This window comes from Adiantum capillus-veneris, chromosome 24, assembly GCF_014529385.1.
Source record: "Adiantum capillus-veneris isolate H3 chromosome 24, ASM1452938v2, whole genome shotgun sequence".
In the NCBI taxonomy this organism is placed as follows: Eukaryota; Viridiplantae; Streptophyta; class Polypodiopsida; order Polypodiales; family Pteridaceae; genus Adiantum; species Adiantum capillus-veneris.
Window position 1 is genome coordinate 69,456,673 of NC_140954.1, and position 15,183 is coordinate 69,471,855.

The 15,183-nt window shown below is 44.2% G+C and overlaps 1 protein-coding gene across 1 annotated transcript in view; it reads right to left on the reverse strand.

The window, feature by feature from the left end:
* Nucleotides 1-13,891, reverse strand: part of LOC147426547 (zinc finger CCCH domain-containing protein ZFN-like) — a 146,439-nt gene extending 132,548 nt beyond the window's left edge. Inside the window, exons 1-4 of the mRNA XM_086498535.1 lie at nt 13,504-13,891; nt 12,771-12,937; nt 12,586-12,648; nt 12,386-12,505 (exon numbers count right to left, since the gene is read on the reverse strand). Coding sequence (XP_086354661.1) covers nt 12,386-12,505; nt 12,586-12,648; nt 12,771-12,937; nt 13,504-13,696 — 543 coding nt within the window. The 5' untranslated portion in view covers nt 13,697-13,891. The remainder of the gene's footprint in view (nt 1-12,385; nt 12,506-12,585; nt 12,649-12,770; nt 12,938-13,503) is intronic.
* Between the last annotated feature and the right edge of the window lie 1,292 nt (nt 13,892-15,183).

The window sequence follows — 15,183 nt, forward strand, 5'->3', positions numbered from 1 at the left end:
GGACGAGAACTGCAACCGCGTGGCAATGTTCTCCCATATTTCACTCCAACACAACCTAGTAAACTGAGGATCTCTGTCCAAAGCAATGGACTCAAGACAAACAGTTTCGCCGAATGATCGGCCTTACCTGTCTTCTTTATCGTAAAGAAGTGAGCCCGGTTACTGAATCTGTTGACGACTGTCCAAATGCCATCATGCCCACTTTGAGTCTTGGGGAGATCAAAGATGAAATCCATAGCAATGCTTTCCCAAGGGCGGGTGGGAATGGGTAAAGGCTGTAATGAGTCCGTGTGCCTTATGCCTGTCAAAACTTAACCTTTTGGCATACTAAACTGTCAAAATCGGCGATGTGGAAGCGTGTAGACCAAGGTGAGAAAGCACGAGGAGAGAGAGAGAGAGAGAGAGAGAGAGAGAGAGAGAGAGAGAGAGAGATGCACTGAACCAATCAACCAAGGCAATGAGATAACAGATGATAATATAATGGGGGCCGAGAGTTTCTCATATAGAAATCTCGGTAAATTGCCCTACCTTGACTTTGACAAATAAGTGAAATAAATCTCTGAAAGCCAAATAAATACTAGTTCACTTGAGATGCCTAAACTTTAACACCCTCTCTACAGCTCATAGTGGACATCAATAGTGAAACCAAGTCGATGAAGAAGCTACCATGGACACCCCAGCAGCTGCAGACTACTAGATACACCCGGTGTTGCTCTCCTCAACTTTGTACTTGAAAGAAATGCCATCTTGAGCGTCGGTTGCCTCTGTAGAAGATCTGAACTGTAGACAAGACTACGTCCAATAATCCCCATTCGCGAACTGTGAACATATCACGTGCAAAATATAACACTCCAAGATAATGAACTCTGGAACACATCATGTACATGATCCGACCAACAACAATGAATTGACGCGCCCATTCATAGTGTCTTTGATACGCTTGATTGGTTCCCTGCCAGATGCATGTGCCTTGAGCTCCGACCTACGGGTCCAAACACCAATAACTTGAACTCCTACACAAGGGTCCAAATCAATCATAGGGAGCACTATCTGCCCCTGTCTGCCACTCACAAGCCTCTCTCTGGTTGAAGCTAGTGGTGACTCCGATCTGTATCTGACTAGAAGGCGGGAATCCGTGCCAATGTGATTGTCACTACACCAATAGCCTCTCTGCTGTCCTTCCCTGAGGTGGGAAAAAGCACCCTTGGTGAGAGCGCAAGGCCGCCAAGGGGTGCGCCTGCAAGAAAGAGAAGAGCTCAAGTAAAGAGAAGATCCTTCTCTAACACAGATTGCAAGCTAAAGAAGAACCTCAAGACCCTCAAGAACCTCAAGACTCAAGACCCTCAAGAACCTAAAGAACCAAGGCCCACAAGAACCCAAGTTCCTTGGAAAAAGCAACCTTGGTGTGAGCGCAAGGCTGCCAAGGGGTGCGCCTGCAAGAAAGAGAAGAGCTCAGGTAAAGAGAAGATCCTTCTCTAACACAGATTGCATGCTAAGGAAGAACCTCAAGACTCAAGACCTTCAAGAACCTAAAGAACCAAGGCCCACAAGAACCCAAGTTCCTTATGAACTTCAAAACCCAAGACTTCAGTGTATAGTCATCACCTGAAGCGGAATGGATACTTCGCATAAAGGATATGAGCATGAAAGTGGCGAAGAAGACTTTTTCCCAGTAGAAGGTTTCTCCAACCCTCTTCCTTCCCCATCTACGCTAAGGATTGCACCAAATCCTATGGAGGCTTTCGACAGGATGATGATGGACAGAAAGTTAGAACACGAAGCAAGAAAAGAAAAAAGAACGGCAGAATTTGATCGTGAACACGAAGCAAGAAAAGAAGAAAGAAAGGCAGAATTAGATCGTGCACACAACGAAAGAATGGCAGCCATAAAGCGTCAGCACCAAGAAAGAAAAGCAGAAATGGATCACGAGCACCAAGAAAGAAAAGCAGAATTGGCTCGCGAGCGCAAAGAAAGCCGGTTAGCCTTTCAGCGTGAGCATGAGCAAGCGTGCTTGGCGGTCGAACATAGAGCCCAACACATACAAGAGTTGTTCCGACTCTTTTCTAATGTGCAGGCACAGATTCCAAGGGATCAGGAGAAGGAGACTCTCTCGGTCTTTTCTTCTCCAAAGCACGACATACATGATTTGCATGATAATGATAAGCATGAAGAAATGCATAATAATGTGAATGGATATGTTCATGTTTTTGTGATGGAAGTCGTTTCAGGAATTTTCATCCTTGGAGATTCTTGAAGAAGGTAGACGCTGTTGGGCGCATTTCTGACACCCCGTTTTTTGTAAATTTGTACATAAGGACATGACGCCCGATGTCAAAAGGGTGTGTGGGCTTTCGTTTTGTGGGTTTTAAAGCAAGCACATGGACATGCAATGCAAGTCGCTAGTCTAGTGACAACTGTCGGGCTACTGTAAGTGCCCGTGAGTGAGTTTTTTGAAGCGAGACTTGTATATAACTTAAACTCGTGTACAAACTAAAAAAAGTTCAACCAAACTCCAGAAAATTGTAGGTTTGAGCTCGTCGTGCCTCCTTGATGGTTTCTGTTGCAGTTTTTGTCCCCGCCTTGCCTACTCTATGCGTACTTGTACCGGGACAGCTCCCTGTTCACATCAATTTTGCATGTAGCGGCGTGTAGATTCAAATTTGGTCATCTTCAGTTTTCTCGCCAGTCATTTTTCAAGCTTTAAAGTGCCCCAATTGGAGTTGTGCTCTTCAGGTCATGACTAGTTCTCTGCAGGGTTATGGCTGTGGCAACCTAGTGGCAAATTGTGTGCAGACAGATTTGGAGGGCATGTATGTATGAATTGTGGAATTGATGTTGAAGTTGTGGGTTTGTGATGTTCAATGGTGAAAGGGGAGGCCCTTGTCTTCATATGCATTGGTCGGCGTGTGCTGTAAATCCATGCTTTGACAGGAGTTTGCTCCTATGTGACAGTCTCTTGGGTCGACGACGGCCAGTAAATTCCCAAGGGGACTACTCTTGCTGGACTTGTGTTTCAAAGGGATTTTCCAAAGCTTTTGGTGTTGTTGTAGTGCTCTTTCAACGCTCTTGGGTGACATCGCTATAAAGGTGTTTCAGTTTGCTTGTTTCCCAACAGTGTTTTGGTGCCCGCCACCGAGGAATCGCTTCAAGTTACCTTCAATTTACAGGTTTTGGAAGACATGGCGTTTAATTTTCCGGAGTTTAGTGGAAAATCAAATGAAAGTTCCAAAGGTTTCATTGAGAGAATGGAGTTTGCTTGCCTTTTTGCTAACAAGCAAGACCCAGCGTTGGTGCTGCGAATCTTCTATTTCTGTTTGAAGGGAGATGCTAGGGAATGGTTGGAAGGCTACAAAAAGGAGCTACAATCAGCCCAACCTCCTCAAGTTATGACTGATGAAATGGTAAGGAATGATTTTCTTACGCACTTCCAACAGGTGGAAGACCCACAAAAGGTATGGCAATCTATTCAAGGCTTAGTACAGGGTGAAGGCCAGACCATAGAAGACTTTGTGAAGGCATTCAATGCGTTATGGACAAAGTGGTGTACATCTTTGGGGGCTGAAATTCCTCCAGCCATGTTAAAGATGGACAGGTTTCTTGCAAGCTTGAGGAGTAACCTACGCTTGAAGGTAGAGCTTAAGCAGCCAAGGACCTTTGAGGAGGCAGTTAAAATTGCAAAGAATAAAGAGTGGAAAGCAGAGCGTCTTCATCAACTTAAAATCAATGTCGAGCCAAAAGTTGAAGTGTAAGCGGTAGAGCGACCAAGGTCCTCATTAGGGAGCCAGGTTATGATCAACAAGCTTCTCATGATGTGAATGCTTTTCGCAAGGAGATGCAAGAGGTTGGAGGTCTTATGAAGAATCTTAGTGTGCATATGATGGGAGGTGGAAGAGGTCAAAGCTATGAATATGGACGTGGTTATGGAAGCAATGAGGGTTTTACAGGTGGTAGAGGAAGAGGCATGGCTGGAAGAGGGGATATGTTTCAATGTTACAATTGTGGTGAATAGGGTCATAAAAGCCCTCAATGTGACAAGCCAAAGAGAATGGGTGGTGACATGTTTCCTCTTCCTCCACAAATTCCTTCTCGAGCTCAAGATTATGGTATTGAGATTAAAGGGGAAGCAGGGCCAAGCGGTTTGACAACTGAAGAGAAGGCCAAAACAAAGGTGGTGAGCATAATCCGTTTGGAGAAGAAAGAGGATGATTCGGGAGCTATTGTCATGCCTGTAGGTAAGAGGGTTATAAGAGATCGTGATATAAGTGATGCAAGTCCCAACCATAAAAGAGGGAAACAGGTTGAATCAGGTATGGGTAAAGAGAAGAAGAAGAGAAAACCCATGAAACATTACAATGCATCCGACTTTCCTTTGGGAGAAGGACAACCAAATTATAGTTTACGGGCTGATCTGATGTTACCTTTGGGAAACTCATGGATATGTGTCCTAAGTTAAAGAGGCAATGGAAGCATGTAGTCAACCCCATGAAGAAGGAGCCTGCAAGGGGGTCAGTGAGAGTCCTATCTTTGAATGAGCTACCTGATATATGTCCTACTATGGATGCATGGCATAAGAGTAAGTGCATTGGAGAGGCTTATATTGATAGAGGTGCACAAGTATGTGTTATTACTCAAGCTTGTGTATCAAAGTTGGGACTCAACATGGTGAAGAATTCAGGTTTTCCGGGTGAGGTGCTTGGGAGTTATAAAGGACTTGGAGGTAGATGTATTTGATGTTAAAGTGCTAGTCAATTGCCATGTTATGCCTGCAGGTATTGGTGCTTTCCCTCTCATCCTTGGAAGACCATGGTTACAGGCAACCAAAGCTGTATAGGATTGGGGACATGGTACCATCACTCTCTACAATAGAAGGGGTGATGAGAAGAGGTTTGACATGGCTAGCAAGCAATCTTTGGATGCCGATTTTGATGAGCAAAGTGATGAAGAAGATTACTCAAGTGAAGAAGAAGAAAATGGGGATGATGGCAGTGAAGTGGAAGATAGCAACGATATCCATCTAGATGTTTCCTCCTTGTTTCTTAAAGAAGAGCATGATGAGAAACAAAGATTTCTTGGCCTTATGGAGAATGAGGATATATCTGGTCCTTCTAAGCAAATTGAAGAGATGATGCAACCTAAAGCTCAACCTAATGTCAAACAAGAGTTGATACAAGGTATGTTGTCTCCCGACTTGACTAGTCAAGAGAAGGGTGAGTACCTACATATGATACAATAATTTCCCCATTTATTCATCACTTCTTATGAAGAAATTAGAGGCTTTAAGGGAGAGAAAATTCACATTCCAATCAAGAAAGAAGCTCAGCCCGTACGCCAAAAGCTAAGGAGAATGGGACAGGTACAACTTAATGCTTTAAAGGAAGAGGTAGACAAGATTCTTGAAGTAGGTTTCATGTCTCCTGTGAGTACTGCAGAATGGGTGAGTCCTGTTGTTGTCACACCCAAGAAGGATGGAAAGTGGAGGATGTGTGTTGATTTTAAGCCTCTAAACGCAGCCATGAACAGGGATCCATACCCTCTTCCTTTCATAGATGACATACTTGATTCTATTGCAGGGCATGAGAGGTATAGTGTATGTGATGGATTCTCTAAATATTTTCAGCTCACCTTGGCTTTAGAAGATCGAAAGAAGACCACATTATCACACCATGGGGATGCTTTTGTTATTGTGTGCTTCCTTTTGGTCTTATGAATGGCTGTGCATGGTATCAAAAGCGCGTCAATAAGGTGTGCTCTCCCTTTCTTGGCAAGTTTGTGAAGGATCTTATTGATGACTTTTGTGTTTATAGCTCTAGAAAGGATCATTGTGTAAAGCTTGGGATGGCATTGAAGCGATATGATGAAAGTGGAAGTCAACTCAACCCAAAGAAGTGTCATCTTGCTCAACCACGAGTGAACTTTTTGGGACATATGATTTCAAAGAATGGGATTGAAACGGATCCTGACAAAATGAAGGCTTTGGTGCTCCTCCCATCACCTAAAGATACAAAGCAACTTGCTACTTTCATTCAAAAGGTGAAGTATATGGCAAGGTTCATTCCTTTGTCCTCCTCAACTTCTTTATCCTCTACAAGTAGCAAGGTTGGATCCTCTACAATGGACAAATGAATGTGAAGAGGTTTTTCAAGGTATCAAAGAGGTTCTTGGTTCTCTTCCTGCTATGCAAGCTCCTAATTGGGATAAAGGGTGGTTTTATGTGAATCCATCAGTAGGTGAGGATGCTATTGGAGCTATGCTTCTTCAACGAAGTAACAATTCCCACTACATGAAGCCTATCTATAGTGCTAGCAGGGTGAAGCTAGAGGTGGAAAGAGGCTATACCAAGGTGGAGCTCATCATGGTGAGTGTGATTTATGCATGTAGAAGGTTTAGGCACTACCTTCTCCCTAAACCATTCACATTCCTCACTAGCTACACTCTTCTACCTCAATTGGTGAATAGCCCTACTTTGTCAAAGAGGCTCATGAAGTGGATTGTGGAGCTACAGGAATTCCAATTCTCTTTTTTTGTTGAGGAGAGTACAAGGGCTACATTGGCTTATTTGTTTACTTATAAGGAAAGCCCTCTTCTTCTTAAGGAGGATGCAGTGAAGAAGCAACACATGGAAGCTCCTGACATAGACAATGCCTATCTATTGTTTTTTTATGGCTCTTACAGGAAAGCGCATGGTGAAGCTTCAGGAGGTGTGGTAATTTATGATCCTCAAGGTGCTTTGGTAACTAAAAGGAGTTTGAAGCTTACAGCACAAAGCAACAATGAAACTAAGTATGCTACTTTGGAGAAAGGTCTCAATCTTTGCCTTGAGCTTGGCATCCGTCATGTGAGGGTAAGAGGTGATGCTCTTTTGGTGGTTAAGCAAGTACTTGGGGTGTGGCAAAGTAAGAATCCAAGGCTGAAAAATATGTGTTTTTAAGTAAAGAATCTGCTTAAGCATTTGGATAGGTCTCAAAATGAAGAAGCACATGGTGCAGCGCAAGCTTCAATTGGGCTTGGAGTTTAAGGCATGTGGATAGGTCTCAAAATGAAGAAGCACATGGTGCAACGCAAGCTTCAATTGGGCAATTGTATGTGATAATGGTTGATTCTCCTCTTTATTTGGGAAGGGAAGCTTTAGAGAGGGAGGAAGAGTTTCTACAAACAGGTATGCTTCCATCAGAGTTGGAGAAGTCAAAAAAATATGCCTTCCTACACCGTGCCAAAAGGTATGTGCTACTTGGTGATGCTTTGTATATGAGGGGGGCTGATCTTGTGATGAGAAAAGTGCCTTGGAAAGAGGAAATTTACAAAATTTTAGAGGAGAATCATGAGGGTTCTTGTGGTGGTCACTTTGCTTCAAAGATCACTTTGCATAAAGTCTTGCAGGAGGGTTATGTGGCCAAGCGTTCCAACGTGATGTTCATCATTGGGGCAAGTCTTGTAAAGAGTGTCAAAGCATGGCAAATAGGGTTCTCAAATCACAAATTAGAGGCACCATTGTGGCTTATGATGTGTTTGAGAAGTGGGGTATTAATGCAATAGGTCCTCTACCTATGATAGCTAGAGGCAAATGTTACATACTTACTGCTGTTGACTATCTATCCAGGTGGGCCGAAGCCAAAAGCTGTTAAGCACATCACGAGTAAAGATGTTTCCTTATTTATATATGAAGATATTTGCAGCAAATTTGGCATGCCATTGGAGTTACTTTCTGACAAGGGTCCAGATTTCAGGGGAGAGTTGGTGGATTATCTATGTGAGAAGCTTCATGTGCATCGCAGGTTTACTACTCCATATTATCCCCAATGCAATGGCATAAATGAAAGGTTTAATGGAGAGATCATAAGGATGATTACAAAGATGACAAGAAACAATGTGAAGACTTGGGATTTAGAGCTACCTTGTGCTCTATGGGCTTACAGGACCACCATCAAATCAGGTACTGGTTTCTCTCCCTTCCATCTAGTTTTTGGCATAGAGGCTTTACTTCCTATTGAAGTGGAGATACCAGCTTTGAAGATGATGCTAAAGCTTGAAGAAGAGCCCAATGATACATTCAAGGAAAAGCTTCTATATTTGCTATGTGTACAGTTGGATAGGTTGTTGGCTTTTGAGCATTATGAGCAGGTCTTGAAGAAGAATCAAGCAAAGGCAAATGAGAAGGTGAAGGACAAGGACATCAAGAAGGGTGACATGGTGCTTCGTTACAATAGTAAGCTTGATAGCACTTTTCAAAAGAAATTTCAAATCAAGTGGCAAGGTCCTTTCTTGGTCTTAAAGAGGTTTCCAAATGGCACATATCCGCTTGCTGACTTGGATGGTACCCAACATAAAGCACGTGTGAATGGCTACAGGTTGAAGAATTATATTGCAAGGTTAATGACTGTGATTGAGGATGAGCCTTCTTTTGAAGAATTTGCTGATCATGTGGCTAAGGATGAAGATGAAGTGAAGACTCCCTCATGTGGTTTACAGGATCTCTTTTGTGCTGTTGATCATGAATGATCTAGCTGGGGTGTGGCAAACTATGTTGGGCGCATTTCTGACACCCCGTTTTTTGTAAAATTGTACATACGGTCATGACGCCCGATGTCAAAAGGGTGTGTGGACTTTTGTTTTGTGGGTTTTTTAGCTTGCTTTAGCAAGCACACGTACATGCACTGCAAGTCGCTAGTCTAGTGGCAGCTGTCGGACTACTGTAAGTGCCCGTGAGTGAGTTCTTTGAAGCGAGACTTGTATATAACTTAAACTCATGTACAAACTAAAAAAAGTTCAGCCAAACTCCAGAAAATTGTAGGTTTGAGCTCGTCGTGCCTCCTTGATGGTTTCTGTTGCAGTTTTTGCCCCCGCCTTGCCTACTCTACGCGTACTTGTACCGGGACATCTCCCTGTTCGCATCAATTTTGCATGTAGCGGCGTGTAGATTCAAATTTGTTCATCTTCAGTTTTCTCGCCAGTCATTTTTTAAGCTTTAAAGTGCCCCAATTGGAGTTGTGCTCTTCAGGTTACGACTAGTTCTCTGCAGGGTTATGGTTATGGCAACCTAGTGGCAAATTGTGTGTAGACAGATTTGGAGGACATGTATGTGTGAATTGTGGAATTGATGTTGAAGTTGTGGGTTTGTGATGTTCAATGGTGAAAGGGAAGGCCCTTGTCTTCATATGCATTGGTCGGCGTGTGCTGTAAATCCATGCTTTGGCAGGGTTTTGCTCATATGTGACATAGTCTCTTGGGTGGGCGACGGCCAGTAAATTCCCAAGAGGACTACTCTTGCTGGACTTGTGGTGTTTCAAAGGGATTTTCCAAAGCTTTTGGTGTTGTTGTAGTACTCTTTCAACGCTCTTGGGTGACATCGCTATAGAGGTGTTTCAGTTTACTTGTTTCCCAACAACGCGTGACTATAGACGAAGTTGAAGCATTGAAGGAGCCACAAATGACTGTGTCGTTTTCAGCACGTCCCAAAGAAGCAAGCGTTGCAGACTTTTATGAAGTTCAAGTATCGCACGACCCACGCATCAAAGTGGGCCGGCAAAGAGTCCTTTCCAGGATTCAAGACGATGTTGGCGATCTCCCTCGACGCATACAGTTCGGCACCAGTACCTCACTTTGAAAAGGAGGGGATGTCACGTGCACATCTAACCCTATGTGTACGTGGACAACCTACTTCATGATAGGGGTTCAGTTAGCCTAGCTTAGGAAGTGTTATGGCACTTTTGTGAGTCTGTTCGCAGACCGTGTATGTTCAGACACTTAGAGTAGATACATATCCTCTAGTTGCACACAGCATGACCATCAAATTACAGTCAAAACCCATCAGGAGCATTTTTAAAATGCATAGACCTATTTTAGCCATTTTTCACTTATTATTTTTAAGTGATTTTTGTTGGGAAACTGGGTAGGGCAATTTGACAAGCATGTATATAAGAAAACCCAGCACTAGCACTTTCTGGCAGAAGAGGCAGCAAGAACCTTGTGTTCAACAGTGCACCTTCTCGGCAAGACCCCCCCGGGCATGATCACCTAGCGTTTTCATCCAAGAACAAGCCAACGTTTTCTTCAAGTACAAATTCAGCCCAGCGTTTTGCATTTGCAGCAGCCTAGCAACAGCAAGACAACAGATTCACTAGCGTTTTTGCAACAGGACCCCAGCACAGCCCCTGCGTTTTTGTACAGAAATTCAGCCTAGTGTTTTGCAGATTTCCGGTGATAAACCCCCATTTGCATCAACTTTTTCATTTTTCAGTGGTTAGCAACCGTACCGCAAGTACCAAACCTTGCAGATCTCACCTTCCCGTAGCAGATCGTCGCCGCTCGGTCAGATCCACCAAAGTTTGCAGATTCAGCCCGGAACCAACAATAAAGCTCTGATATCAACATCGGGCGCAATGGAACATGACATAACAATCATCGGACCAAACTAGTGAGATCCTTGCAAAAAACTTTGTCGACATTCATTAAGTTGCGGCTTTTATTTTCAGCCAGGTACAAAGAATGGATCTTACAGTCTCACATGGAGGACTTCCTCGCAAAGATGAAGAAGATGAAATAGAAGCTCAAGAGCATACAAGACAAGAAGTTGTATTAGTAAGTGTGCTAATGCAAAGATAATGCTTGCCCTACAATAATGGGCGTATAAACAAGCCGGGGGGAAAAAACCTCCTAACAAGGGTAAAAAGTACCCCGGCGGTCCCAAGCATGCTCACACACATCACTATCATAATTCATCCCCCCGAGTGTGATGCGGTGAACATGAGCTTGCACTCATGTATATGGAAGTGCTAGACATTATGTGATCAGCCCACAAAGGGGAGTAAGCCCAAAGCTTTGCGAAAAGCTTCGAACTTCTCACGAGGCAGAGCCCTTGTGAATAGATCAAGAGGGTTGTCCTGCATAGTGGTGGCAGACCATTGGTGAACATCCAAGTCAGTCAAAAGGCATATGAGCCAAAGACACTCAATAGTAGCTATGAAAGTTGCCTTATACTCAACCTCACAACTAGAAGTGGCCACTGTAGGCTACTTGTTGCCCAACCATGATATGAATGGGTTGTTGAGCATGAAACAAAAACCACAAGTGGATACTCGTGTTATAGCAACTAGCCCAATCCGAGTCTGAGAAAGCATTTGAATCTAGCGGCAATGATCCTCCCTTGGGATAAAACAACCCAAGATGTGATTTCCACTTAAGTCATGAAATATCGGATCGACTGCACCAATGTCACAAAATGATGACGTGGCAGCACTGCCCAGATGCAGACATCTGATGACGTGGCAGTTGTACAACAGACCCGCAATATTAGGACAACCCTCTAGAGGCATGGAAATGCTTGAAGGCAATGATTTGTATAAAAAGGGATATGAATGAGTAAAGAAGATGAAAATATGTAGAGTTGGTGCAAGTTGAGAAAGGTAAAACGGGTAACAACAACAACAAGAAGAGGGGTGCCCAGGAGCAAGACACTAGAGCTGCAATGTAAGAGAACCCCAACAATGAGCAGGAGCCAGAACCAGATCAGCCCTGTTCTTGCTCTCAAGTAGCAAGCTTTGCCTGCATTTCATTCTCTACAACATCAGCACTTGCTACATGTGGTTTTGCTTCCTGTAGGGTGCTGATTGTACATCCCATTTGACCCTTTTAGCGGGCACCACGAGCAATCATAGATTGCTGCCCATACAGACCTGTGTCCAGCCTGAGAACAGGCTGCAAATTGCCACTCTTCAGAGCATAGATAAGCCCACTATGTGCCTTCCTTGTGAGAGTTGCTTGCATGGCAAATACTGTGCTCTTCTCTGTCTCGGGCACAAGATGACAGCTGAAAAAATGTGTTGCTCCAAATTTAAGAAGTCTTAGAAAACAAGCCATAACTGTACGTCCTCCATCTGAGACTGTAAGATCCATTCTTTGATAGAATAAGCCTCTAAATAGCCTTTTGTCAGATAGGAGAGGCGCACAATCCTAATTGTAAGACCCACATAAATGTATTCCTGCACGATATCACAAGAAATGTCTTCTAACACTATTTGGGCAAGCCAAACAGAGAGGCGCCAAACTAATTACAGTGTAGGGAATGGTGTATGAAGTGTCCAAGTTAAATGCTGATATATCACATACAGATCTCTATCATTCTGCACTATCCCTGCAATAGGACTCAATCAATATAATGAGAATAATGTAGCCAACATGGTTATCAGATGAAGAGATCTTGTCAATATCTGGTGGCAGACATACAACAAGTTTGACACAAATGTATTGCATTTCTTAAGGTTTTAGACCTGTCCTTGACTCTCTTGGCCTTTGAATGCACTTCCAACATCCATACAAGCATATCAATCACTTACTCCATACTCTAATGAAAGTAAGACTAAAATCATGAAGCAACAGGTTAAATGCATACCAGGCGCAAAGGGAAACCTAGAGCATTCAAAGCTGTGCTTCCAACATATCCTGCTCTATCCTTGGGATGGTGAAATTTACATGTTATACCAAACTTGCAGGTTCCAGTCTTCAAATAGTACTGCACCAATAAGTAAGAAGTTTCAAATGTTCAATCAGACCCAACCGCTGAAACCAAAAATGAAATGAATATTCCCAAACCTGGCACTCAGGTTGTCCAAGTCGCTCTGGATACTCTCCTTTATCTCTTGCTAGTGCTGCAGCCTAAAAGTCACACACATTTGCAGCACTTGTGCATGAAGCTACTATGATGACTATAAAAGAGTATTATTGAAAAAAACAGAAAGGTGAACTCCTGCCTATGTTCGTAAATGAATGAAACGAACCAGATTTCTGTTGGGCGGATGATTGTACCGGCAATTCATACCATAGCCACAATGGCCCGTGCGCATATAGAACCCACAATTTGGCTCACCCCGCCGTTCAGGAAAAGGCCCCATGCTAAGTTCATTTTCATCTGGTGACTGTGATGTCATTGGGTGCCATGCTAGTTCTGCAGGAGACAAGAGCAGGGAAAGGAAACAGATACCATTCTTGATGACACATCTCTCTCTCTCTCTCTCTCTCTCTCTCTCTCTCTCTCTCTCTCTCTTCTCTCTCCTCTCTCTCTCTCTCTCTCTCTCTCTCTCTCTCTCTCTCTCTGTGTGTGTGTGTGTGTGTGTGTGTGTGTGTGTAATGCCATGAAATTTCTTGTCAAAAAAATCTACATAAAAATGCACTCATTCTATGCTCATACTTCACCTCCTACATCTCAGCTCTGCATTCTAATTAAGCCCATGAATGTGCTTTGATGAAAACTATGTTGGACTCTATACCACAAATTGAACAAAATGTGGCCTGCAGACACGAAACTGAAAGCGCTCTCTCTCTCTCTCTCTCTCTCTCTCTCTCTCTCTCTCTCTCTCTCTCTCTCTCTCTCTCTCTCTCTCTCTCTCTCTCTCTCTGTGTGTGTGTGTGTGTGTGTGTGTGTGTGTGTGTGTGTGTGTGTGAGATACATGCACATATTCCTGGAACAACGAAGATAATGTGTCACTCTATTTAGAGAGAGAGAGAGAGTACCATCAAGATTCGAAGAATCTGCACCGTAGCCAGGAACAGAATTGGAGATCGTAGCATGGTGATGCTGAAGATGGTAAGGGTGGGAAGAGTTTTGGACAGGCCAATCTTCAAGGCTCCAATTGGGGCGAGGGAATGGGGCAGCGTTGGCGGTGAGGCGAAGTTGCTTGGAGGATGTAAGGTGTTTTTGCTCCATGGATCATGCTGCCTGATGATTCATCGACGCAATATGAACAAAGGAGACGCTTTACAAATTGCGGGCTTTGGAATTCTCTGTTCACGTGTACTGGTGATTTTCCTGCTTATGGAGAGACGCACTCTGTGTGGAGTGGGGACAAGGTGCAGATTGGAAAAGGGAGGCCCGCGCGAAGGCCCCGGGGGTTGGGGGGGGGGAGAGAGAGAGAGAGAGAGAGAGAGGAGAGAGAGAGACGAAAGGCGTGTGCGTGTGCGCGCGCGCGTGTATATGAGAGAGAGAGAGAGAGAGAGAGAGAGAGAGAGCTCAATAGCCTGAATGTAAGGGTTGTCTGAGAGAGGGCATGGTGGTCTTGAGAGAGTGACAAAGACGACTCCACGTCAGCGTGCCACGCAACGCCCAGCTCAGCAAGAGAGGCTTCTCGACGAATGAGAGGGGTCCAGGTCGGATGATGGTTTGGTTCGGACATGCTATCCCGCCATTCGGAGCGCGAGCAATGACACCTGGCAATCGTACGCTTGCCCCCATTTTTTCGCGCACTCTGCTTGATTTTTCTCTCCTAAGAGTCGCGCCCCTCGTTCCTCCTTTCCAATCAGGTCCGACCAGCTGGCTCGTGAAGGTCCTTTTAGCCTTACGCCTCTGTACATGCCTCACACAATTACATTATACCCTCCCCTCCCCACAAAAGCGCGTGTGTTATTAATTCTTTCACTCCTTAGGTGTGAACCTTGATGCAATTCCCCTTGTTTTCTTTATCTAAAGAACAAAATAAGAGCCCCCCCCCCCCCCCCCCCCCCCCCCCCCCCCCCCCCCCCCCCCCCCCCCCCCCCCCCCCCCCCCCCCCCCCCCCCCCCCCCCCCCCCCCAAAACAAAAAAAAAAAAAAAAACCAAACCCCAAAAAAAAAGATTAAGAGACACTCCGACTCTTATTTACAAAGTAAAAAATGGCACTGGACACATTAATTATCCACGTTTGTCACAGTTTTAAGAAAATTTGCAAGCAGGAGATGATTCTTAAACAAACAGAGCGAAAGTCAATCATCATAGACAACTCGCGTACCCTAGGACAAGCATAGTTGATACTAACCTCGACTATTTATGTTACTCTGTTGTAAAAGTAACGTGCCAAGCTAGCCAAAGACGACAACATTGCAAGGAAGGAAACCTATTTTTATCAAAATTAACAAAGTCTAACACAATAGCAAGTTTGTGTCAGGTGGGAACCCAAGATTATACTTTGGTCTCTCTCTCTCTCTCTCTCTCTCTCTCTCTCTCTCTCTCTCTCTCTCTCGCACGCGCACATGTGTTCGAGTGCTCGTGCGCACACGCACACACTCACTACCAACTATGGAGCTAAGTGGAAAGTTTCTCTCTTGTTCATCTACCTTCTTTAACCATAAGCCCCTTTCTTTGTCATCCTCTAACTTGGTTGCCACTCTTGCCAAGATGTCGCTTTATCTTTTACTTTTTAGTTGTTAAGGTCCTTCCCC